Raw genomic sequence first — 27,072 nt, forward strand, 5'->3', positions numbered from 1 at the left:
CCTCGGCTCCTAACCTGACAAATGAACAAAAACAAGGCAGCGGCCTAAGTACAATCAATGCTGGCTAGCGCACCCCCTTCCTGTCAATGGTGTGTGCGCGCGCGCGCACACACACACACACACACACATAATCTCTCACTAATCAAGGACATTGATCATTCTCCAAACCGCATCTGTCTGCATCCTCCTGCATAGCATTGAAGCAGATTGATTACCGTGACAGGGCTTGTACACAGACAGAGAGAACAGAAGGAGGGAGGGAGGAGCGGCGCACAAAGTAGAGAGAGTGAGAGCAACGGAAAGCGGGCTGATGGTAATAGGAAAAAAAACAGGGTTAATGGAACAGAGAAACAAAGTGGTACATCAAGAACTCAAAGAAATTAAAAGGGCAGCAAAGGCATTGTAGCAGTGGTATAAAAATATATGTGGCCGCCAAACCAAAGCAAGTCAGATTGATTCTGGAAAATCACATCCTCACAGGTCGTATTACAATTCATGTCAGAAAAATGACATCGGTGAAGGCTACCCCTCCAAAGCTCTGGTTAGTGAAATTAATTTGAATTAAATTAAGGTATGATCAGGGCCAAGTCATCCTTATTTGATATAGTTTTACACTATGTTGTTGGGCAGGGTGAATAATAGTTTAGTATCACTTATCGCCTTTCACGGGTATACGGTGGCGATATTTTGTCACATCTTGATAAAGTTCTCTAGAAAGAAAATGACCGGTTTAGAGTGAGCCGCGGACTTCTGAGTATGAGCCCAAGTATGTCTAGTTGGTATCGCTAGACCTCATGCACTAGTTCAGGCTCTTTCCCTGACATTCCACGTACCAAAAGTCATTTTCCGATGCCTAAGTCCAGAATGTCTGGAACCGCTCCACCAGTTCCCCCTGCCCGTCATGCATTGCACCCCACCCCTACCCTGGACATTGCGGGTGGTGAGCCCACGCGATGGTCCCACGTAGTGTTTTCAGGCTGGTCCCGGCCGGGTTATGTGGGCTGCCTGGCCGCCAGGCACGACCCTGCCAACGCCACTCCCAGCCCCGGCTCCAGGAGTGGATCCCGGTGACCCTGTTCCAGGCAGGGTAAACCTCATGTTCATTATGTCATAGGGGCATTTGGTTCATGTTTGTCTGGATTCTCACGCACGACCTGTTCGCCTTGGGAAACCCTAACGGCTAACCCTGACGACATAGCTCTGGGAGATCACTGAAACTTGCAAGCCCTTCTGCCTCGACAAGGCCACGATCCAGGAAGGGCGAAAGTAAACTCAGATGTTGAAAAATTAGTGAAATCCATACAGACATGTGGATTACACTACACAACAACGAAGTTCTTATTGATTGCCATTTTAAAGTGGCTATCCTAGTCTTCACAGTTTTTTACAACTATAACCACTTTGATACCTTTCAGACAGACAACTCCGTACTCTCCTGCAAAATGTTACAGAACTAAATAGTCAGTACTCAATTACCCTGCCAATCTTGTTGGCTTTGGTTGTTTATTCCAGTTAAAATATAAGATCTGAAAATGTTTTAAGCACCCCGGATCAAAGTTGAGAGCCCAAACACCAGCTGTTGCTATTCTATCTCCCCACTAGTGGTGTGCTGTGCGGCCAGCAACAGCAAACTTTCTCTGCCGGATTTCTTTTGTGCTATACTTTCATGGATCCTTGATGCATTAAGTTCCACATTCACCCGAACTACACCAAACATTACAGCTGGCACTATACATACAGACAGGTAGTGTCCGCTTGGCATCGGCCAGCCCAGATTCGTCGTCGGTACTGCCAGATGGGGAAGCGGAATCATCACTCCAGAGAACTCTCTACTGTTTCCACTGCTCCAGAGGCCAATGGTGCTGAGTTTAACATCATTCCAGCCAAGTCTTGGCATTGCGCACAGTGCTTGGAGCATTGTGCTGAGACTTGTGTGCGGCTGCTTGGCCATGGAAAGCCCTTCCACAAAGCTTCTTACAAACAGTTCTTGTTCTGATGTTGCTTCCAGAGGCAGTTTGGAACTCTGTCTGAGTATTGCAATCAAGGACAGATGATTTTTATGCACTTTGGCTTCAGCACTCAGTGTCCTGTTCTGGGAGTTTGTGTTGCCTTCCACTTTGTGGACATGCTGTGGTTGATCCTAGACTTTTCCACTTCACAATACACAGCACTTACAGTTGACCGGGGCAGTTCTAACAGGGTAGAACTTTTATAAACTGATTTCTTAGAAAGGAAGTACAGATAAGGGAACTATGTGGAAGGTCCCAACGCTCTTCATTAAAGCCATTGTACAACCAATGTTTGGTTGAAAAACGTGGACAATGTATGGCTCTGAGACTGATTTTACATGCCTGTCAGTAATGGGTGTTGGTGAAATAGAAACATCCATTACCAGATGGGTAACATTCTGCTTACGGATGCTTGCTAGCTGAGCTTCAGCTACCTTGCTGATTACTTAGGACCAAGTTAGGAATAGTAGTGTATAAAATGCAATTTGTCTTCAATGCATCCTGGGCACATTTCCACCTGTGGAAACACTCAGGTTGGCTTCGAAAATCTGCACTGACTAAGAACAGATCACAATCAAAGTTTGAAGAGGGTTTGGTTCAGCAACCAGATGGTATCAAACAATTTGGAAAGACATTTGCAATTGCTGCAAAAGGATTGTTAGTGTTCCTAATTCAATCAATTATTTTGCAAAATCCACAATGATAAATGAATAAAAAGCTACATCTGTTGCAGATCCCTGTGCTTTCCACACAACAAATGTCTCAATAATATTCAGGAAAACTTGGCTAAACTCTGTTGTTGGAATACAGCCTATCTTGCAGTCACACTACTACAGTCTGACAATCTATCTTCTGCATTTATATTATTATTATAATAATAATAATAATAATAATAATAATAATAATAATGACATTTATTTGTACAGCATCTTTCATACACAACATGTAACTCAAGGGCTTTACATTAAAATAAAGCACCAGATGGTGACAATAAAACCAAAGCAAGCAAAGCAAAATGCATTTATTGTACAAAGAATAATAATAAAAATAAGAAGAAGAATGAAATAAATTAAAAACAGGGTAAGAATTAGCATTCCTCAGTGAATTGTTTTCTTATTTCAACTGAGTCTTGGATTTTACTATGATGCAACTTTTCTTACCTACATTGTCTTTCTTCCTAATTATTGCTTATTTCCACTTTCTAGAATGGCCGAGACACATACATTCACCATGGGTTTGTTACACTGTTGGTCATGAATCACATCCTGTTTGTTTTTTTAATCGTAGCACTAACTTTTTAAAACTCTCCTTCTTGTTTTTTACATTTTTTTTTTAGAACAATAAAATAATAAAAATCTAATTTGGGACACCAAGATAATTGCCTTTTGTAGCATCGCAGCTACATTTGGATCTCAATGGAGCAAACCAAGTAGACCAAGACAAAGGATTTCAGAAGGGGTATAAATACTTAAAAAAAAAATAAATAAAAAAAAAAATAAAAACATAGGAAAAAGCCTTGGGTGCAAAACATCAACAAATTTACTGAGGCACGTTTATTTGCTTTATGGCAATAAAGCAGTTGTGGAGCTTGTGTGGCTTTATGCACTACTGGCAATGCATTCCTAGTCACTATTTTTCCTTAGGCAGCATCAAAGATACTGCAGACATGGACAACTTATTGTCTAAAAGAGGAAATTCATTAAAAAGGGGAAGACGGTAGAGAACACAGGAGGTTACAGGTGCTTAAAGATACACCCTGAACCCAAGTAGACTGCTAGTGCCAGGAGCCTGAATAAATTAGCTGAAATTCAGCAGTGGTTTCTCTAGCTTTTTCATTTTTTTTAGCCTATACTCCAACGGAGGGCTTCAGCAGCTACCTGTCCTTCACAATTTTTCCTGTGTTGAAAATAAATTGTTGGAATGAGCACATAACAATAACATTCAAAGTTAATATTGAGAGACATATATTATATGTTTCTCAATATTAACTTTGAATGTTATTACCACTAACACTCCATTGAGACTTATTGCAAGTGTTCCTAATTTGACAAATTAAGTAACGTATACTCTTAACAATTGCAAATTGGAGGCACACATAATGTCAATATTAAACTAAACAACCATAGCCATAGTCAATCCCATCGATTCATGATTGTTCACCCCATTGATGATCTCAGCCAAATGTGGATATAGATTTTCTAACAGGGGACAATGCCAAGTTCGCTAATAATCGCTAGTGATTAAGCCCATTTCCCACTTGCACGAAAACTGTACATTTATTGGCAATCTTCCGTATTGGCGTCATGTGGGAAAAGGAGCCGATCTCGATGTTCCGTAAAAGCCGTTGCGAAAATTTCTCCACTTTCTACTTAGTATAATTTCCAGGAAAAAGCGGGTAAGGCTGTCAATGGAATTGGGTGGAAAATAGAAGCAGTGACATTGTAAAATAGGGGTGGAGCCGAACACAAATAAAGCCCAAACAGTGGGTTTTTGTGAATATTTATTTCGTAAAATATTTCAAGCTATTTGTTTTCAGGAAGGAAAAAAAAAACATTTGGAAAAAAAACAACTAGTCCGATCCGAACTGTGACGCTCCACTGCAAAGATGAGAAACTGAAATACGTCCAGTCTCTATGGAGACGGGTCTTTAAATTCTTAAATTTAATTATTTTTCTTCTTGAGAACGCCACTCAGACTCTAGAAGTGTCTTCTAGAGTTAGGGATGCGTTGCGGGGACATTGGGCACAAGCGCTTCGCTTGCCCACCGGCTGCATCGAAGCGCGGAGCCGGAGGGGGAACGAATGGACAGGGAGAGGTGGAACGGGAGGCAGAGAGTGTAGGACAGGTTGAAAATGGTCACACTGATTTAATAACATTGGGTTAGGGTTATTGCGTCTGGGATGAGGACTGTCCCCGCTCCATCAGTGGAGGAAACCGAGTCCGTCCAGGTAGGGCGGGGAGATGGGAAGCGAAGCGCTGGTCTCTGAGACCCAGGAAAAAAAAAAAAAAAACGAGTCAGATTGTACGTCTGTTGTGGACAGATTGTCCAAACGACCGCATCTACACTGGACATACCGTACTAACCCTAACACTAACCCATTTTGTAATGTAAATGCAACAGTCATCTAATGTGGGAACAAATGTAATGTTACATAACGTACATCTCTGTAGAGGAGGCCAATGTGGGAATGGCTAACCCCTGCCTTTGCGGGATATTTTTTAGCCAGCAATGTTACGGATTCCATGTGGGAAAGGGGCTTTAGTAAGACAAAACAAAAAAATCTATTTCTTCAACAAGCAAGCACCTCTTCTCATGCTTTCATTTTATGGAACACACTTCCAGTTAGAAAAACATCCTAAACTAAAGTCAAATTTATGACAGCAAATTATTATTTGAGCAGCAAAGAAAACATTGTAACTTGGATGAGGGTTCAAACTGTGCCTTGAAAATGATCCAAACTCATACCTGTAATGAAAATGGATAACGGTGACAAAATGTAGAGATCTTTGTTTATAAATCGCCCAATGGAATGGAATTTCAGCAACAAATTTTAGAATGACTAAATTAAGGGGTTCCAACTTAAATACAGTGAAATTAATGACTTTATAATTTATGATCTTTTATATTACACACACACACGCACACACACACACACACACTCACACACACACACACAAATAATAATTTACAAATTATATGTGGATTATATGTGGACTGTGCATGATGGCATTGCAGATACACTCGTAAAATAGTTTGATTACATGAGATATACAATATACTCACAATGAATAGTGGACATTGATATTAATTTTCTATCTGAACTACTGGAATACACCAAATAGGGGACATTGCATTGCCTTTTGCCGTTGGCTGCAGCTCTGCACTCAAGAGAACCGTCAGTGACTTTGTAAGGACTCAGTGAATTGCTGTGTCTAAGTTCCTTGCTTGGGGCTTTACCTCATTCCCACGCCCGCGTGGCCTGGTCTCTCCTCAGCCGCCCGGCTCACTCTCCTCTCCTCTTCTCTCCCTATTACCCGCCTGACAGATCAGTAATAAACACAGCCTGTCACCTTCAAGGCCTGCCTCTCATTTACTTGAGAACACACGAGCCCCCCCCTCCCCCCACTTCTCTTTCTTCCCTTCATCAGCTGGGCTCATTGAAGCTGAAACCTGAGTTTTGGCCCCGGCTGCCTCCGAGGCAGCAAATTTCCTCCTGCACCCAGATAGCCCTGGAAGAAAGCATGAATATTAAATGGAAATCCATGAATAAATAACCAAAAAAAGGACTTCTGTCTTGCTAACCTCTTTCCTCTCATGTCTCCCAAGGATGAGAGGGAAATTCAGAGGGAAGGAATAGAAGAGGAAAAATGTTATGGCCACCTCTGGAGAGAAGGTGGACATTTGTAAGGTAATTGGTTTGCTCTATTTTATATCCCATGATGCTGTGTTTTTGGCACATATTACAAAGGGGTAGCCAAGAGGTAACAGTGCAGCTGACGGTTAGTAGAACAAGAATTCCACCACAATACTTCCAGAGGGAATATTTCAGGCGTTTTTTCTGTTTGTGTGCAACCTTGGGGATAAATTCATACCTACTGCAACTGCACGATAATGTATGCATGGAAAATGCAAATGACCCAGGAAAAGGAAAAGCTGGAAGGGCAATGTTTACATGGGGTATGAAGCTGAATGCAGAGAAAACAAATAAGCACATCACCTATTTGTGAGATCGGCTCCCTTAGCATGTAGCAGTTACAGATGAACAAGTAAATATAGATTCATTTCCTTTCGAACAACCCCCTAAGGCCACTGAACGTGTATTTAACTTCAATATCAACAGCCTTTTTCTTTAAACGTAGCATATGGAAATGAAAAGTAAGATCCATTACCACTTAAAAATGTTAATGTTTGTGTGCCTCGGCCTGTATCAGCAGTATTCAAACTAGATTATCCGACACACCAAGAAACATAAACTACGAGAAATAAAGAACTATCAACAGGAAGCATAAACAAGGAAGTGTAAACAAGGATTATTTTTTTTTTTTATATACAGTCAATAAAAACCATATTCAAGAACTCTGGCAGAGTTCTTGAATCCTCAGCTAAATAAATGTGTATGATTGATTTGCCAATATTACTTGAAACGTTAAGCTCCACTTAATTTCCATAGCTGTACATGGCAGATAAGTCTTGACCTATAAAGCAAATGTATTTAGTTATTGTGGTTGGTTAGCTCTTTTACCTTTCTAGTGCCCAAGCCAAGTAGATCCAATTTAGTGTGATCTACAGGGTTCTTCTCTGTTCGCCTTTAGCTGTGTGTTCTTCCATGGAAACACTGGAAATTCAACTGTAGTTTTCCAAAATGGCAAACCTGTTGGCTGCCTTGAACTTGTGCTATTCAATTCACCCATGAAACCAATAGCTATGTATTCATAATCCGCAGAGGCAGTTGGGTTTTTATTATTGTGAGGCATCATGAGGAGGAGAGAAAATGTGAATCTCAGGTTGTCTCCAGCTCCCGTCGGCCAAATAGCAAGTGGCAGCTTGGCAGCTACCTTGGCTACACCACTCACAATGTGTTCTCTTCCAAATACTACAGAAGGTGCTTGAAAGTTCAGCTTCAAAACAAATACTATAAACTGTCTGAAGGGAAGTCTGAATCAAGCCAGAAGCAATGAGTTGTAGGAATACAGTATATAAACGCTTTTAATGCTGACAGCCAGCATGTGGCTACCCTACAACAACAAGGCAGCGCTGAAGGGTGAATTAGGACAAAGTGAGTGACCGTCCATTGGAGTCTGATTGATCTCAATTAAGCATGTGCTTCAGTCTGTACCCGCTATAGTTTCCAACAAAGTCTATATGTCATACAACACCAACACACTACAATAAAACATAACACAAAGCTGTTTCATATGTGTGTTTTACCATGCATTATAAAATGTCACAAGGCCTAAATAAATCAAATCTATCGTGTACAATCTAAAAAAGCTGTCATTTGTATAAGTGTATACTCTAAGTGAATATATACAACTAGGACAGTCACAATCATGAAATCTTAGTTGACAATAAATTCTCACAAATAAGTCGTTTTTTTGTTCAAAATGAAGGAATATATATTATAAAAGCACTAATAGTCATCCTCAAAATACTGCCCAATTATAAGTATCATGGAAGGTATTCATCAAAAACTTGTGATTAGCCATTTAATTTTGCCGTTGCCCAGCCCTAGTAGGTGGAATAAAATTATTAGCAATTAAGTTTAGAAACGGTTGAGATAATCTACTAACTGCAATTATAATCTTCTTAAGTACTAAAATGTAGGGCTGCCCCCTGAAAGTCGAAGAGTCGAATCATCAGTCGGAAACCTGTCAGTCGACTGAGATTCTTCAAGTGGAGTAGTCGTTTTGAGGCTTTTTTTGTCAGTCAGTGTGCATTACAATACCAGGATAAAACAGATAGAAGCTTACAAAAAATGCACAGGGATAACATTTCAATGACGGAATTATAAAACAAATATATATGTGTGTGTGTGTGTGAATCGTCCACGTCCGGACACGGACGCAAACACGGCTCTCTGGGCGTCGCAATCACCGCGCCCCGTTCCTGTTTTATTTGAAGGAACGGGCATGGGGCACGGAGGAACGGGGTACAAGTAGGGATGGGTATCGTTGCGATTTTAACCATACTACTTTAGGGTGTCCCGTTAACTGCGTAGTGGAATGAAAGAAACAAAAACCTGTGCACCCGGTGCCGCGTCACACATGTCTCCCCGTTGCTTTCCGTTGCTATGGGACAAAATTTAGGAAAAAAATGATATTTTTGTGTAAATAGTTTATTTGTAAATAATAAATGCTGCAACTCTGTAATAGGGCAACTTCAAGATGATGCCATTGGCGAGCGAATGCGTATGTACTTTCACTCACACGGAGGATGTCAGTTGAGTAGGCGGTCCTTCAATGTGTTGTGTTTACACTGCTCAAAGAATGTGGCCCTATGTGGCCCAGGCCACCTCCGAATGTGGTCTGAGCGATCGGATCTCAAACTGCATTGAGGACCCATTGGGTGCGTTTAGACCTGGCATTAGAGATGTCCACTTGTGATCGGATCACCAAAGTCTGATTGGATTTGATGTTTAATGAAATAACATTTAATGTAACATTATGGGATTATTATGACGGTCGAAAACGGTGCATTTCTCAGTGTGAAATGTTTAAATGTAAATGTTTTGAAAGATTGCTCATGTTTCCTCCCTTACATGCAAAAGGCTGGTTGCACTTATGGCAACGAGTGTGGTTGGCATCGACTGTAGTGAAATTTAATCAGACTTTTGAGCATTTAATTCTCTCCGCTATTGTCACTGACTCATAGCAGGGTCTCATCGTGCATGTGTGAGAGCCAGGCAGATGGAGCAGGCCCCGCCCTCCTTGCGCATATCTCCGTATCTCTGGGGATGGAGTGGGTGGGAGAGAGAGAGAGAGAGAGAGAGAGAGAGGGAAGCTATGTCTCTTCTGATAATAGTGGAAATGCTTCTTCGACGACTATCTTAATCTTATTGCAAGTTTGAAATGGGTGATAAAGCCTAAATAAATATAAAATACATTTTCCTAATTTCCGCAATAGCATTAACAGTACCGGTAAGGCCGGAACTTATCGATAATATAGTTTTTAGCCTGGAGGCCCATTAAATACAAGGTCCCCTCCCCCCCATAGTCGAATATTGGCATGGAGCAGCCGAATCCGCTTCGACTGACAAAATTCTGAGTTGGGTAAAGCCCTACTAAAATGATCAGCTTATTTTTGAACAGTTCCATCCATCTATTGTTTATAAATGGCTTTCCTGTACACAAACAAGTTGAATAAGGATACATCAGCCTCCTAAGCCCATTAGTGTAAGTTTTCATCATTGGCAAAGCAGTTGTAAAGCACCTGTCCTATTTATGCGTCAATTGCCTAATGTGACAACACAGCAGCTGTTCCCAAAGCTCTGGCACACCTCTCCGCCATTCTTCTATCAGGAAGTGGGAGGGAGGGAGGGAGGATTGCGCACCCCCCTTCGGTGCTTATTTCGATAAGAGTGGGAGATGGCTGGCAGGGCCCGCGAGAAGCAGATCTTGTCAATGTAAGGCACCTGGGGGAGTGGGAAACACTTTGTGACGAGCCTCCCTCAGCAACAAGAGCTCGCTGCATTGCCCTGACCCGTGAGATTCAATGGGAACCGAGTTGGAGGACAGAGGGTGAGAAAGGAAGCGAGACATACAGAGGGAGGGTGGGAAAAAAGCTGGTGACACATGGGAGTAATGTGCAGCAACATTAGCGGCTGTAGTGGGTACAATTACTGAAGAAAAAAAACGATGTTGATTGTAAAAATGTGTAAAATGTGAAGAAATAATAAATGAAAATGGGAAAGGAGGAAAAGGCAGCGCATTTGAATTATTTCCAAAACATTTACAGAATGAATAGATGAAAAAAAGGGAAATTAAAGGCAAGTATACACAAGCAAATAAACAGGTCATAATAAATCTAAATTACAGGCATCCGCTCGGAAATTCATCATTTTGGCACACTACTGCGACTTTTTTCTGCTCTAGATAAAATACTAGTTCGTATGTTTGACCTGACCTGTATTCATCCATTTATAATGAACTTGATTACCTGCCCAGAAACCAATGAGGTCAGGAAAGAATGACAGTAGGGAATTTTTGGCAAGCGTGGGACCTTCCAACCAAAGGACATTCACAAAACGACAATTGTGCCTTGATAGCATATTTTAATCAGTCTATTTTAGATTCAGCAGTGGCACAGGCAGGAACACAGGGCTTTTTTTTTGGAGTAAGGCAATTTTGTCACCTAACCAAGATACCAGATGACCACATCAAGGGCTATTTTACAACCCAACACCGTTGTACCTCAAGATAAGATTATTTTGACCAATTTGTTAACTTATTGCTTAAAACTATTTCAATGAGGAAGCTAGACGTTATGCCAGTAAACTTCCCTAGTCAGCATATGCTTTACACCTAGTCTGCTTGAGATTTTGGTAGATTCATTTAACAGGCTGAGGTTACTGAGATTTTAAGACAATCTGTGGTGAAGCTTGCCAACTATAAGGCCATTGATGTGGAGAAATATACACGCTTTACAGCCAAACCTTTGTTGCAGTCAATTGAGGTTTTTACAAGTCGCTGTTAACATGATTTATATTTTATCCTTGGTGATTTTTATAAACATCTAGAGCCAAGGTTCTTTCAAGGCTACATTACAATGGTATACAGCCAATATGAACTGTATATTTTTTTTCAAAAATGCATTTTATTTTTTCCATCCTTTATTTAAAAAAAGTTTTTTCCACTTAATGTTGTGTTATGTTGATGAAATGTCACCACATTTACACATTGCTATGCTGTGTTGAAAGTAATCTACGCCACCTCCACAGACAAAGTTCTTGATGGAAAAATGACATTTTTGAATTTGAATCTTCTAAAACTGTGTCTATACACAAATGTGATGAAAAGTTGAGAATACCAGAGCTGAATGGCAAGGGGAGACAGAGAATTGCATCTCTATCCAGGTAGGTACATGTCCAAAATGTAACTGCTTCAATCCGCCAAATGGAAATGATTTATTTTTTATGATAGTTTCCGCGTGCAATTTGTGTTTCAGTACAAAAAAAAAAAAAACGATCCCTGAAAATGTAATGTCTTTCTTATTTTCAAAGATGACTAAGAGGTCTGACAATGAAAAGGTTGGGGAAACAGAAAGTCAACTAGTCGTTCCATTAAATCTCATTCATCCACCCCCAGTGAAAAAAATAATCGTGGTGTCCTGACGTATCAGGCAGACCCTACACAACTATGAAAGGACTATGATGCATTTTTTCCTGACAAACATTTCAAAATGATCCTCAGTTTGCATTAAAAAAAAGAGAAAAAAAAAGCCTGAAGCTATGTTATCTTTTCCAGTACAAAAGAGCTCCTGCAGCACTTTACCTTGAGTGTTTCTAAGGCCTTCTTCAACGATCTGCTCGCATTTCAGTGAAGCACAGCTGCATAAACAATCCTCTCAAGTCTTTAGAGGGTTTTGAAATATTAACAAAGGAGCTCACAGATACATCATTTTGCAGCCCGGTTGTGGCAGCAGAGGGAAAATGGGTTTGAGTCCTATTATAAATCACACAATACGGTTACAACGCTGCACATCCACCCCTAGTTGTCCCCCAGGCAACCTGACAGCAAAATCCTGTCTTCACAGAGGGCTCTTGGCGAGGTTTTGTACATGCGTACGAAGGAGAAAGCTGTTTGTTTCTCTGTGTTTACGCTTCCTTTACATCAAATTTATTATAATAATTGGAATCTAGGCCTGGCAAGATTACTCAATCACACATGTCTGTTAATGCGTGCAACGTATGTGCATGAGCACACGTGCACAGGAGAAATGAGATACACTCAATGGCTCGAGCTAATTTCATCAGCTCCACCCCCCACCCCGACATGAAAGCGTAAAGGACTTACAGATCTTGTGTTTCCCTTTCATGGGGAATTTCACCACCAGCTCTTGGGGGTTGGTGCAGATGAAGACGAATGGGGAAGCCGATTCCTCGCAGGTATCGGGGAACTGCAGAGGGGAGATTGGGAGCGGAACAGGCAGAGGGTCATTTCACAGAGGAGCGGAGCGCCCTTTACGTGGAAGGAATGTGGCAAATCTCAAAATGAATCATTCAGGGCGTGAGTTCACGTTCGTGCTCGCTCGTTGTCAGAAATATTACATTTGTGTCGTAAATGGAGAGATGCCATCCCCCTTGGAAAAGTAAAAGCAACACTATCGATTAAACCTCTATTCCAGGTTAACACAGTTTGACAGGCTCCACCGTGGGATGTAGAAAACAAAATGTAGCAAAAAAAGAAGCCAAAAAAAAACTGACCACCCCTATTTACCTCAACGCTCACTGAGTTGGTTTTAGGGTTGGGTAAAAACAAGACGGACCCAATTCAATTGTTTACATTTTTGAATCGATTGATGACTGTTTGGAAGTTATGCGACCATTTTCTGCTTAAACACCATGAATTTAAATATTTAATTTCAGTATTAGACGGATTTTTATCCCCCCCCCCCCGTGAAAATAGGGAATTGACTGACACTTCATGACAAAGGAGTCATCTTTCCCATCACCGGCAGCCAGCGGCACTCAGCTCATCCAATTTCCTCCGGCTCTATCAGATAGTTCCCGCGATTCCATCTAGCTGGCCAGGAAGCATCAGCTTTTCATGACATTCTCTTTCTAACACGCTCCCCTGTCCACCCCCCTCTGCTCCCCGGGCCATTATTCACAACCTCTCCATCTCTCTCAGAGGAGCACTGAAGGTTGTGGTAAATTTGGGGCTTTTAAGGGGAAATCAACGGGCGGGCGGACAGTCTGTGTGGTCCCGACACACTGGAGGGAGATGATGGAGATGTTTATTTCAGATTACAGTCCATGACAGCCTAACTGTAATCCACCTGTGAGTGATAAAAGATGTAAACACTCAGAGTCATTAAAGCCGGGCTGCTATTCCACCGTGAGCGGATCTCGGTTCCCTTCTTCATAACCAACAGCCTGAGGGTAATAATCATTTCTCTGTTGCGAGTCATCGCTCTATAATAGAAACCTCTCAGATAACTTGTGGATATAGCAGAAACCTGAACGCAATGTGAAAGACTAGCTGGCCAGTGAGCTAGACCACTACAGTTAGCAACAGACATAACACATTCATTATTAAAGGGGCCACCTGACAGTGTGCCCACAGTTTCAGAGCAGACTACAACCCTGCCTTGTGCATACCCGTGTGTTCGGCAGAGCCTCTGAGGCACTGACTGACACACCAGCAGAAAATAAGTTACACCACACGGAAGAATGCAGTTTGAGAGCATTTGCACAGAATAGGGAAGTGGATAAAACAATTAAAACAAAGGCTAATTTGAGGTATTTCTCAGAAAGGAACTCGAGATCATTGCAAAGAAGTATTCTCCCACTGAACAAGATGGCTGTTTTGTCTGAGGCATTCCAACAAAATGGTGTTGCAACGCCAACAAAATGGTGTAGGCCCTTTCTAAGGAAATAAGTGGAGCTACAGCCAGGGGCTGGAGACTGCTCATGTGAGACCCCGTGAGTTCCTTGTTCTTTCATCCTCCATTAGCTAATTAGCATTTAAAGCTGTTGAATGTACTGGCTTTGGCTCACCCCTCCCCCACCTAATTGTTTCCATACCATGTTAATCAAAAGAGCATGAAACATCGTGGCTGTGTGACAACGCAGTCCGCTCAAGCACTCCAAGCGCATCTGAAGGGATCTAATGGTGCCAGAGTAGACTTGCTAACACAGCCTAACAATGAAATTAAACTCCAGGCTTGCGGAGGAGCACAGGCCAAACACGGAGAGGCTATTAAGTAGCTCTATAAGGCAACCGCACTACAATACAACTAAATCCAATTACATTTATTTTGTGGGGACAAAGATGCTAGGTGTCCTTTCTAACTATCCATGCATTACACAACCTCACAATTAATATAACTTGTGATTGATCATATTTGCGGCGGCAAAAGCGGCAATATCATGGCAAAAGTCCTTGACATTACATTATGTGTGTATGATAAAGCATCAGCAATATTAGAGCATGTGTTGCATGGCTGGACCCTATGGGTTCTTAAAAAAAAAAAAAAAAAAAAAAAAGGACCCCATACGTTCCCAACCTCAAATCCTCTTCACTACTCTGTTCACCTTTGAGCAGTCACAAATACTTTTTACTTTTTAAATGTCAGATCACCCAGTTGTTCTTGCATTGGATAAGAAAATCCAGGCGCGAGCATAGCCCTAGATGTATACATTATGACCTGCAGTGGGGAGACCGGTAGGCCAGCCACCATCAATATGGTCTTAACATTTTGAAAGAACAAAAACTGAATCAAAACTTAACAAATAAAAGAAAATCCTGAAAAGTATACCCTACAGCTTGACATTCTCCTCCGGATCTGCCAACACAATAACGTGTGCTTTATTTTCAATTTGTTGGGATACTGCCCGGGGGGCTACAACAATAACCAACTGTAATAATACAGTATGAAATTTGTGAGTTCACAGAAAGAGTGGGGGGTGGGGAGACGGTCTAACGGTGCGCGGGGGGTGTTGGGGCTATGAAGAATAATAGCAGCATGGAGGGCAGAGAGCGGGCACAATGACCCCCACATGTCCTGATTATAAAGCACTCTGCACCAAGGTTTCCTGTTAGGGCAAATATTGCATCAGCTCTTTTCTCTCACCGCCGTTTCCCCATCTACTGTAATACTCTATTCTCAGTGCACCCGGCAGCAGCCGGGGGGTTTAGACCGGTAATTGATGAAAACAACGCTCGCCAAAACAAAAACACAAACTTACTCATTGCCGGGCTTTTTGACAGTGGGAACCCAAAGCCTTTTGAGTGTAAGCTTGTCAAGTAACAGCTCAACAAGCTAACACTGTTCCCTCCCTCTGACTCTCTCTGGCTCTTTTCAGCTGCTGTCGGCAATTAAGGGCAGCAGAGACAAGTAATCTCCTTCTGGGCGACAGGGCCGGTCCGGAGCAGGCATGTGGAGTGGGCTGTGCAGTCAGGGGGGGAGGGGTGTGGGGGGGTGGTGGCTGGCCCCAGCCTCAGCCCTTGCCAGGCCCCGCTTGGCTGCACTCAATCTCAGCCCAATAAAAAGCCCTTCATTGGCAGGGTGCAACTGAGCCAGACGGGCTGGGAGCATGTGGCTTTTAAAAATGAGGAGGGTGGGTTACGGTGGGGGGAGAGCGGGAGAGAGAGAGAACAAGGGAAAAGAAAAGATAAAGACAAAGAGACTGGATTAGAGGGATGGATATAAGTAGTACGAGAGGAGGTAGAGTCATAGAAGAGGAACTTTTGAAAGATAAGGAACTACACGGAGCCAAATGCCTTTTCTGAGAGGGAAGAATAAAAGGGGGGGGGAAAAAAAAAACATGAAATACTGCTTAGCTACCTCTGTCACGGCTGGTTTCACCCTGGGAATGGAAAAACAGATGGATTCTTTCTGAACAGTAGGCTACATGTGGGAGGTGGAAGGGGCGCTCGGAACTGGAGGCAACAATGCCACCCCTTCTATAATCTATTGCCTTATCCAAAGAATGCAAGACGCTTTTCAGACGAGCAGCAACCCTTTATAGCAGCACGCCGGCCCTCAGGTGAAATGCTGTTCTTTTGGATTCTCAGACCAACAAAAATGTTATATCTTGTGTCTATTCACCCAGACATCCTTTCGCTGAGATGAGGGAAAAAAAACAAAAGGCTTGTGTTGCACAACACAGTGTAGCTAAAAAAAAATTCAAGACGAGCGAAAACACAAACATGCATTTGTTAAGCCGTGAGAAACTTATTTCTAATTGAACAGTTTAATCTCAAATACTGTGAAAAAAACTGATGGCAGATTACACATTTCCTTTGTTTTATCAATACAAATATATTTTTATGTACAGTATATTTAAATGACAAAAATGGAATTGGGATCAAAATGCTGTTTGTGAACGTGTCATCGAGTACATGTTAACACGTTATGTAGAATAAAATATAAAATGTTGATACGCCATCTCTTCATTTGGATTTTTTCCCCCTCGTGTTGGTTATTATACAAAGTGACAATAACAGCAAGTAATCATGTTATCTGCTATGTGTCAATATGGACCAGCATAGCTGGCAAGAACTGAGGTGTGAATGTGATTAGCTATTAACATTGCAATTAACATCGCATTCAAGCTCACAAACTGCTCGCTTCAGTACGTGGAGAAGATGAAGGAAAATATTAGATTGGCAATGGAAATTAATTTTTTCATTTTGCTTGTCTTGGACATTTGAGGGCTTACAATGAACAGCAGTAAGTGCTGGTAAGGCAGCCTGTACGTTTTCCATCCATGCATGTCCCTTTTGGAGTAAGTTTCTGGAATAATTGACTTAGAATTTGGTGTGCCTGTACACAAGCCAAGAGACATTTATATAAATTACAAAATGCCTTATATGACACGTTGTCCCAGGACAGGTGCCGCTGTGTGGGATCTAACCAGATCCAGATGATGTATCGCAGATGCTGCCTGGAATTGTGCTGCTTCGGTGGATGTCTACGCTCCACTGAGCGCCTTTTTAGTTTAGTGACTCCAATACAAATTATTTGGGACTTGAAACTGAAGGCAATACACTTACACGTATAACACACTGATACAACCCACTGCAGCAAAAAAAGAAAAATTTAATTGAACTTAACATATGCGTGCATTTGAAAAATTAAAAACAGAATATATTTCCAACGTGCTGCAAGAAAAAGCCCTAACCATTTCCACACAGCATGCCAAGGCATTTTCTTAGAAACCAAAGTGCTTGATTTAGGCATTGTTTTAATGATAGACTGTCATATTCAACGACCGATGCCCATTAAACTTGGCAGAAAGCTAAACGGTGTAACCATCGCAGAAGATGCAGCTCTTGCTCTTCCTGATCTATTCTCTAGAGAAGCTGAACCGCAGTGCCCAGCCTGCGATTCAGGCTTTCTTTCTTTTTTTTTTTTTTTTTTTAATAAACATCAGCATGAAAAACACAAGAGAGACACGCAACGTCTTGATTGTGAACGCATGCAAAGTACACTCTCACCGCTCCATTCCACTTCCACATATAAGTCAACAGTGGTACTATGGACACTGTGTGATGTGATTATACCAGCGCCACGTGGGACTGATTACAGTCACTACTGATCTGTTCCGTATAAACAGGCTGATATTGTGGCGCGCTCCGTCTGCTCCACTATAGTTTGGGAATTATTGACTAGATTCAAAATTCAGCGCACTCCTTCCCCTGCAGAATCAACCGGTGTCAAGTTGGAGAGTGAGCGTTAATTAAAAAAAGAGTCTCCAACATTAGCTCTTGAATTTTGTACATTATTAATATCCTCCAGGCAAGGGCCTGTCTCATTATTACAGGTGGAGAACGACCTTCTCCGACTGTGTCGTGGTACTCAACTGCAAAGAACACACCCCCCCCCCCCCAAAAAAAACAGCTTTTCCTACCCAAAAAGCAATCTTATTGTCAGTACAGCTAAAAATGTCAACTAACTTAATTTACGTCGATGAAAAGTTGGCTTCTACCAATAGTGATTATTTTGGCTTTGGCTGTGTTAAATAAACCACGGCAATCGGGCATTTGAATTAAAACAAGGTGAGGATTTACTGCTTCACTTTCTCAGTTCTAATTCCCGCGTCCAATTTCACCGTGGTGTTCATTTCGCGAATCAATCTGAGTCGTAAATCTGCGCGCGCCTCGACGTGCATCACTTGGAGACGTCATTGAGCGGTCGGTCAACACTTTTGACGGACCACCCTTATTTAAGAGACGCGATCAGACCGAGGGTTGACATAAAGTATTTCTGTTCACGTTGTCTACTTCAATAGTTGGTCAGCGTCACAATTCAATTCCAGAAAAAAAAAGAAAAAAGGAAAAAAAAGAAAAGTTCGCTAAGGGCAGGCCACGCATTAGCCATTTAGCTCGCGCTAGCGCTGACAGGTGTAGTGAAGTCATGTGTTTTCGCAGGGAGATTTACACAGGCTTCCTAGCTTACAGCGGTTCCCTTTTCCCAGCCAGGTTTATGATTTCACCTCCTGCGGTGGGCCCCAGGGCAAAGGCAAAACAAGACCGCCTAACAACAGTCAAAGCTTTTCAGTCTCAGCAGGCTAACTGCTGGAACTTTCCTTGGCTCTCGTTCTCACAGTTAAGCCTCTGTTTGATTACTGCAGGACTCTTAGAAAAAAACCCAATAATAAACAGCTCCGTAATGTGTACAGGGAAAGTTACTTTAAATGGATATGGGTAAGTATTTGGATGGTAGCAATTTGACCTGCGCGGATGCTTCCTTTGAGGCGTACGTACTGACACTATTGACAAAGGGAGAAACTTGAGAGCAAATGCGGTTACGGAAGGGGGAAAAAAAAAAAAAAAAAAAAAATGTTTCGGTAACATTCTGACCCACACGATCCTGAATATGAGAAAAAGATTTGGATTTACCTACGTTTCTGTCCGAGCATGAGTGGGGTTCACAAACAACTGCATCAAATTAACTGGGAATTGCGCACCCACACACGCACACGCGCGCGCGCACACACAGGCACACGCACACACACACACACACACACACACACACACACACACACACACACACACACACACACACACACACACACACACACACACACACACACACACACACACACACACACACACACACACACACACTACAAAGACCCCCAGGGACAATTACTATGTCGGCTCTTAAACCTTGACTTCAAAGAACTCCGGGGAATCTTAAACATTAAAACCTATTTTTTCCCCCAGTAATCTCCTTTTATCTGCGCCACAAATCCATCTCCGAGCGCAGGTGCCCCCAGCAAAATCGGTCCAATTCAAGAGCCAGGTAACAAACCGGCTCGCAGCGGGCATTTGATTTCATAATAGGGAAATGGAGGAGTGGGGAGTTTATGAACACATCTGTCTCGTAAGGTCAGTGTTTTTCTCTGATTTCTTGGCCCCGGAGTAGAGCCCCGCTCATCTGTGTTCACTCAACCTCTGTGGGAAATGACCGTCTTTGCTCCCCCCTCCTCCTCCTCCTCCTCTCCCCAAACCTCGCAGCTAATAGACTTCCAGAATGAGGCACAGGGGCACGGCTGTCCCCTGATGGTTATCAAAGACAAGTTTTGGGTTTCGCAGAGCTCAAAGGTTAGCACGAGTCCTTAAGGCACGCAGGCTCGGCCGACTGCCAAGTGCTGATAGAGGACATGGTGAGCTGAAGTGTTCACAACTTTACAAATTCTCCAACAGCACTTCTCCTGTTAGCGGGGAGATAAAATAACACGTCCGCCACATTGAAAGTGGGACTGTTGATTTAAAGGGGACCTATTGTGGGAAAAAAATGTGCACATACATTTGGTTTCTGACGGGCTTACTAACACACAAACTGCGAAATAAGACGACGCAGTCAGCTTTTGCGAGCAACCTTTGTCAGGAAAACCTGCCCTGAAACAACTCTATCAGACTTTTGATCCCTTCCTACGTCACAGGGCCCACCCCGGAATTAGCACCACCCTCCATCTGAGTAACTCCAACCACGGCTCCAGCGCCACCGCTAGCGGGTCCAGTGACTAAGAACTAAGTTCAGGGCAATGCATGGGAACTGCCCTGTTCGTTTCACAGACCACCACGAAATCTTTTAATGCAGAGGGGAATTAATCCCAACTGTCCATGATCAAACTACAGACAATGTAAATCTAAGTATTTTAAATATTTCTGCTGTGTGTTTCTTTTTAAATCAAAAACAAGTATGCGGTACATAGACTGTAGTCTGCGGTGCAGGCCTGTTTTTATTGTAGATGTATTTATTCTATTTTCTGATGTTTACATGAAACAAAAAATCCAGGCGTACCCCCAGATGCAGTGTCCTGGTGCTGTGTCGGCAACAAAAAGTCAAAACAAACCTTTAAATGAGGCTTGTAGATTTAATATGAGTGAAGATTCAGCAACTGGATTGATTTTTTCTCGCCTCAAATTTGTTCAGAGACAGATTTTGGTGGACTGATAACGCAAAATCAGTGAATGTTTGCGTACTTCATATCATGGAACCCGGGGTAAAGCCGGACCCCCATTGGCTCACAGAGTTTAGAGGCATGTTAGAATGGTTAGAATGCATGATCTGAGTGGTATTTTCAGTAAAAACAAACTTCAAAGACATGTTTTGGGGACCTCAGGGACCTACATTAACTTGTGTAAAAAGGACCATAATAGGTCCTTTAATACTAGCATTTAAAGAGAACAAGCCGGCTGACTTGTTAAACCAATTGAGTAGCGTCCATGTCAGCAATCAGTGAGGTCAGCCTTCGACTTCGACAGGGAAAAGTTAATTTTAACCGGCCATGCACATAAGAAGCAGGGCAACTGAGAGGGTAAGGGGGGAGATGGGGAGAATACATGTTTGCTTTCCTTCACATTTACCTAGTGTTCCATTAAGAGACATATTCTCATTTGTTATGACTATGGAACAGGCAACGGAGTCGAATTAAAAAGACTTAAAATTGGAAAGAGAAAAGACAGCTATTTTGTGGCCACCAGACCCCAAAATTCCATGCCAGTCCATTTAACTTGCACTTGGCACTCTTGGTATGCTTGGATTGCATTGGATGCACTCAAGTAAATGATCATCCGAAAAGTGTAGTCTGACTGTGCAGACAAGAAATCCAAAATGAAATGAATGTTTGATGCCATACAATCATTGGTTTGTTTAATGCTGCAGTGCCGTGAAAATAAGTTTGTTGAGACATTTTTTTGGTAGGCAAGATGAATAATCAACGCTGAAAATACAATGCACTAATTGGAAGAAATTCTTGTTAAGGGCCTTGGCTTCATTGTCGATGATCTACGCATAGCAGTCAAGAGATGCAAATCAGCAAATTATGTAATATGACTGCGGTTGAAAAATAGTTTTACATCTACTAGACCATGAAAGCATACTGTACTGTGAATACTGTACAGTAAATTAGACTGATAACTATGTGCTACTTGCACACACACACACACACACACACACACACACACACACACACACACACACACACACACACACACACACACACACACACAGCCTTCAAGAAGCCTACCCTTTTTCTGCCACATAAATGATTGTCACAACCAGGGATTTTAATCAATTTCACTGGGAATTTGCTATTTGTTGTTTGTTTTGGATAAGTCCATTAATTTTGCATAATGTCATGAAGTAAGATTTGCCCATTCCTTCTTGCAAAATTGCTCAAGCTGTGCCCGGCTAGATAGGGAGCAGCAGTGGACAGCAATTTTGAGGTCTTGCCACAGATGTTCAACGGGGTTCAAGGGCAGACCTCTGACCCAAGGACTTCAATTTTCTCAATTTTAAGACACTTTAGAAGTGCTCAGGCAGTGTGCAGTGAGTCCTTGTCCTGCTGAAAGACAATCTTCCTGACCAGTTTCTGCTTTCTGGCAAAGGGAAGCAGGGTCTTTGTATTGGGCATCAATCATCGTCCCATCAATACCGACCAGATCGCCGGTTCTGCTGTAACGCATCCCCATACCATGATGCTATGACCACCATACTCCACAATGGAGATGGTGTAACCTGGCTGATGTGCAGTGTTTGCCACCCATACCGCTAAGTGTTTAAGCCCAGAATTTCCACTTTTATCAGACCACATGACTTTATGCCACATCTTTGCAGTATCTTGCAAGCAACGTTTTTGTTATTTTTATTGGGGTTTTTTAATGGGCAAACACGCACTGGGGTTCTTTTTCAACCAGAGCTTCCTTCTTGCCACTCTTCCATATTTTATTATTATCTTCTTGTTGAGCCATGAACAGCAAATTCAATCTCAGCCACTGCCTTCTACAACTCAGTAACAGTTGGCGTCACAGTAGCCCCAGTAGCCACAAGTGCCATTCTTGTTGATTCACTAAATTTAGAGGAGCGACCTGATCTAGTGTAACTGTAGTTTCCCCAATTATTTCGCTTCTGTATGAAGGCCTACACTGTTCAGTGCCCTTGAGATGGTCTTGTACCCTTGTCCACATCTGTGCTATTCTCTTTTGTCATCATCTTGTTTTATTTGCGGAAAATCTCTACCACACTATAGGTCCTCACAGAGACAGGAGGTATGCATCTTCATGAATTGATTGAAAACAGGCGATCCACCAATTTCCTACACAGATGGAGATTTTGCTAACCTGATTTGGATTTTTATAATTTGGACACTCAGAAAGCCACTTATAGATTTATACATGGCAACAGACTGGATGTCATTTTGAGCATTAACTATAAGCTATTATTTGAATAAGGGCAAAGAAAAGTTATACAATTATTTGGATGACCGTATAGCCATTATTTTCCCAGTCCCACCTGATATTATTCTCAACATAAACTGTTGATATTCATGGTAATTAATGGGCTATCGATCAAGCAAAACAATACACTCCACCGAATCAAGAAGACGTGGAGGGGTTAGACATGCTCAGTATTTAACTGAAAAATGCAATTATTTTACCATCTTGAAGTGTCAACTTTTTTTTTTTTTTAGGGAAGACATTTTACTAACAATTTATTTGAACTATGCAGCTAATGCTGTTGGTTGAATTTATTTCCATTCTGTAGCGAAAACGAAGCATAGGACACATATCATGAAAATGAATCAAAAAAACATAACGAATCAGCTATCTAAAACATGATATGCCGACAAATGCAATTATAGTAACAACTACATGTATAGAGGTAACCCAGAGAGCATAATAAACATAATGAAAAATAAAATTAGCTGTGTCATATTGTTTATACAATAACAGCATCTTGCATTACAAAATAATTGATAATTAAGATTTGGGTTTGGTTTCTCACAGCTCTAGGATAGAAATGCAATCCATTTAAATGTTTTTTTGTGTCCGTGGAAAGGCTGGAAAGGCTGTTGGTAATTTAGTAGTGGGGATATGTTCACATACTCAGACACCATATTTTTGGTTTTCGGCACATCCCTAGCTGCAACAGTAGTGAATGTGAACGGTTCATTACAGTCCCCAGAGTCATCAAAATACTAGCTGTAAATTGTCAGTTTCCGACAGTCAAGCAAGCAAAAATAAAGAATCCATTGGTAATATAATTACCACAGAGGCTGTATGCGCACAGCTACAGCCGCGGCAGCAAGGAATCTTTTGATTTGCCGGTTTGCCAAAACACAGAGTAGATAAATGAAGGCGGAAGCAGGGATGGACACCCCTCTCTTCCACCTCCTCGCCTTCCTCCTTCTGATGTCATTACCGCAGAGTTGCTGAGCAGACATGTCAGCTCGCAGAGTACAATTGAATTTGTAATCTCTGACCCTGCATTAGCTGAGAGCCTCCTCTCTCCCTTGCTCGCTCTCCTTCCCTCGCTCTCTTTTCTCTGTCAGTCTCGCTCACTCTTTCTTTCAGTCTCTTTCTTCTCTCTGACAGATGCTCGTGGTGGATTCAGCATGGGGCAGGCTTGACAGGGCGACAACCTCTACTCCCACTCAAACGAACACACAGCCTTGTGTGTGCAAATGCATACAGCGATAGCAGAACCCTACGCCGTGTCGGCTGACAGGCACAGTTAAAAGTCGGGCGAGAAATAAGATGGAAGTCTTTCTCCTTTGATGAGAACACGCCAGGGGAGCAATTAACATATTAAGGATCCTTCCAATTCCTGCCAGTTTCTTGCAAAGAGATATGAACACCCACAGACTTGGTGAAAACTGCTTACATAGTGCGGCGCACATCCTTCATTAATTTCCTCATTGCAAAACAGGAAACTGGCAAATCTGCCGGCACATAGGGAGCCATTTTGGAGGTATCAACAAAAAACACCAGATGTGGAGACTGGAGATGAATGGCAAACATATTGATTCTGTGCTTTATTAAAGCTTATTATGTGAGGTTTGACGCTTGCCTGTGGCAAAGCGCTGATAGATTGCAACCCTCCGACAGAGGTCTCCATTTTTCTCTACTTTAACTCACCATCCTTCAATGCTGAAGGGACTATAATTACAATGAGGACACAAAAATAACACCAAATAAATGCTCATGTAATGTTGAGCTGTGACCTAAAATGTATTGGACAGGACTGTTGTTTTTAGAGGGCTGCAAATATATATACATAAAAATAACAACCTTTTACTTCAACTTTTATTTGCCATTATGGACCATATTTATCATATGAATATTAATGTGCTAAAATGTAGCTTGTGCAGTTCCTCATAGTTATGCAACTGGCTTCACTTTCACCTCACATTAAATAGGAAAACACAAACAAATAATGAGGTGGCCATTGTCAAAGTGCCAATGAATGAAGCTTACTATCACCACTTCTTTAAAAGCATATCAATTAGGATGTGTAATACTGTCTGATAGATTAGAATTACCGAGGTGACCTTGCAGTGAAAAGATAGAAATACATTTATTAGTTATTAGAAATGTGGACTCTCATATTTGCACATTCACAACTATTGTACCACACTCCAAATTTGCAGCTGTATTGCCTAAGGAGCTCTGGTCCAAATTCACATTTACATTTATAGCAGGCATGCTACAATCCCAGGTTTAGTCACAGGCGCATTTCCACGCCTCGAGCTTGGACATAAAGATTGACGGTTCAGCTGCAGTGGTTTATCTGTAAGCAATTAAAGTAAAGGCAAAACCATGAAAATAGAAAAAAGAAACAAACAACAACACCTAACCTCAACATGTCACTGGCTATTCACCACATGGCATTTACAAAAAGATCAACTGAAATTGTCAGGAAATCCATTCAGCATCGTTTCACATTCCCACTTACACAGCCTGTAATAAGAAGCACATAATTATCTTTGGATAAGTTCTCAAAAATGGAAAAAAGGTCATTGAAAGGGTACGTGCATTTCTGAAAAGCATTAATATCTTTTAACTTATTTGTATAATTGGCAGTGAACCTTATTGGCCTTGGTGATGTTATCTTAGCTTTTACCGGTAAAATAAGGTTAAGTATGATTGATCTATGGTCCAAAGGGCTCCAGTCTTAAATGATTCAAGTTGACTTCCCTCTGGTGCGCCGCTCCCGTTCCGTACAGAAAAACAAGCACTGATAAGTTTGGGGGGGAAAAAAACAAAACGGACAATCAAACATCGCGAAAGGGCTTAGCTGTCAACCCCCCCCCCCCGGATAAATTAGACTGCAGCGCACAGATGACAGCAGTGAAATTCCGCAAAGAGTAGTGCGGCAATTCCAGTCTGGCAGATGGCCCAATATACATTTTTATGCCTTTGCAAAAACCTGTGACTGAGGTTAGGCTGGTTGTCGTCCAGCGCCTGGGGACCCGCAGCTGAATGCATTCTACACACTGCTTCACAATCACATGCTGTCTGACCTCTCCGCCGTGGCAAACTGCCCAGCGAGGAAGAGGGAGGGATGTGTTTGGAGACCAAGTCTGTGTGTGAGCCCGCCAGTGTACGCTCAGACAGAGGGAGGGAGATGGAAAGAGGTGGCGATAGAGAGAGGGGGGAAGAAAAGAGAAGGAAAGAAGGAATGTAAAGAGAGAAGGAATAAAATGAAGAAAAACGAAAGAGAAAGACAAAAAAAAGAAAGAAAAAAAAAGAAAGAAACAGAACTACCAAACCGGGGGGGAAAAAGAAGCCTGTTCCTTGAGCAGAATTGAATTTTTGATGACCACGTGCACCTTCACAGTCCTGATGCAGAGAAGTAACTGGGGAGTGGGAAAAAAAAAAAATCGACTTGCCTGACTTCCTTAGCTTTGGAATGTGTCCAATATACCCGCTGTGAGCAAGTGTGTGTGTGTGTGTGTGTGTGTGTGCGTGCGTGCGTGCGTGCGTGCGTATGTGTGTGTGAGTGTGGCGGGCTGGCAGGAAGGCTTTTCAGCATATAAATATCACATTACCACAGAAGGAAATGCAGGCATCGGTCTGAGCTTCCAGCCGGCCTCGCTAACGAGGACAGCAGCACCGCTCCGGAGGTCAGAACGAGCTGGCACAAGAGGAATGCCAGAGAAACCAGCGGTGCTTTTAACAGAGACGTGGTTAGACTTGCAGCTATGTGATGTGGTGGGAGGCTGCGGTCCGGGTCCTGTGACAAGACGAGGATACATGTGAAATAGCTGCCGGGGCTACGTCCTATTTATATGTCAGGGGGATTAGTTTAATTCACTGTTGTAGTAAAGCTTTAAAGCTGGAAGGTTTCAACAACAATTTGGAAAGAAAAATATTTTTTAAAAGCTCCTTTAGTTAGATGTAAGGAAGCCGGTCGTTCCATGCAGGATTGGAGACGCAGAATAGCACCATTTTGAAATCTGCTCTCCAGTCCAATTGGTCATAAATAGTGTGGACAACCCTTCCGAGGCTATTTGGAAAAAACAAAAGCTGTCGGTACCAACAGAACAAAGTCACAAGCAGCTCACAATGCTATGTGTGGGCTGTATTATTCATATAGCCAAAA

The 27,072-nt window shown here is 42.2% G+C and overlaps 1 protein-coding gene across 3 annotated transcripts in view; it reads right to left on the reverse strand.

Annotated features, from left to right (window-relative positions):
* The window catches only part of trip4 (thyroid hormone receptor interactor 4), an 81,139-nt gene that overhangs the window by 39,722 nt on the left and 14,345 nt on the right, over window positions 1–27,072 (reverse strand). For all 3 annotated transcript variants that reach the window (XR_013844068.1, XM_079997392.1, XM_079997391.1), the window contains exon 12: window positions 12,522–12,624. Coding sequence is in view for 2 of the 3 variants with exons in the window: in XM_079997392.1 (XP_079853518.1) it covers window positions 12,522–12,624 (103 nt within the window). In the remaining variant the exon portion in view is untranslated. The remainder of the gene's footprint in view (window positions 1–12,521; window positions 12,625–27,072) is intronic.

Source organism: Zeus faber, assembly GCF_960531495.2.
Source record: "Zeus faber genome assembly, chromosome: 3".
Lineage (NCBI taxonomy): Eukaryota > Metazoa > Chordata > Actinopteri > Zeiformes > Zeidae > Zeus > Zeus faber.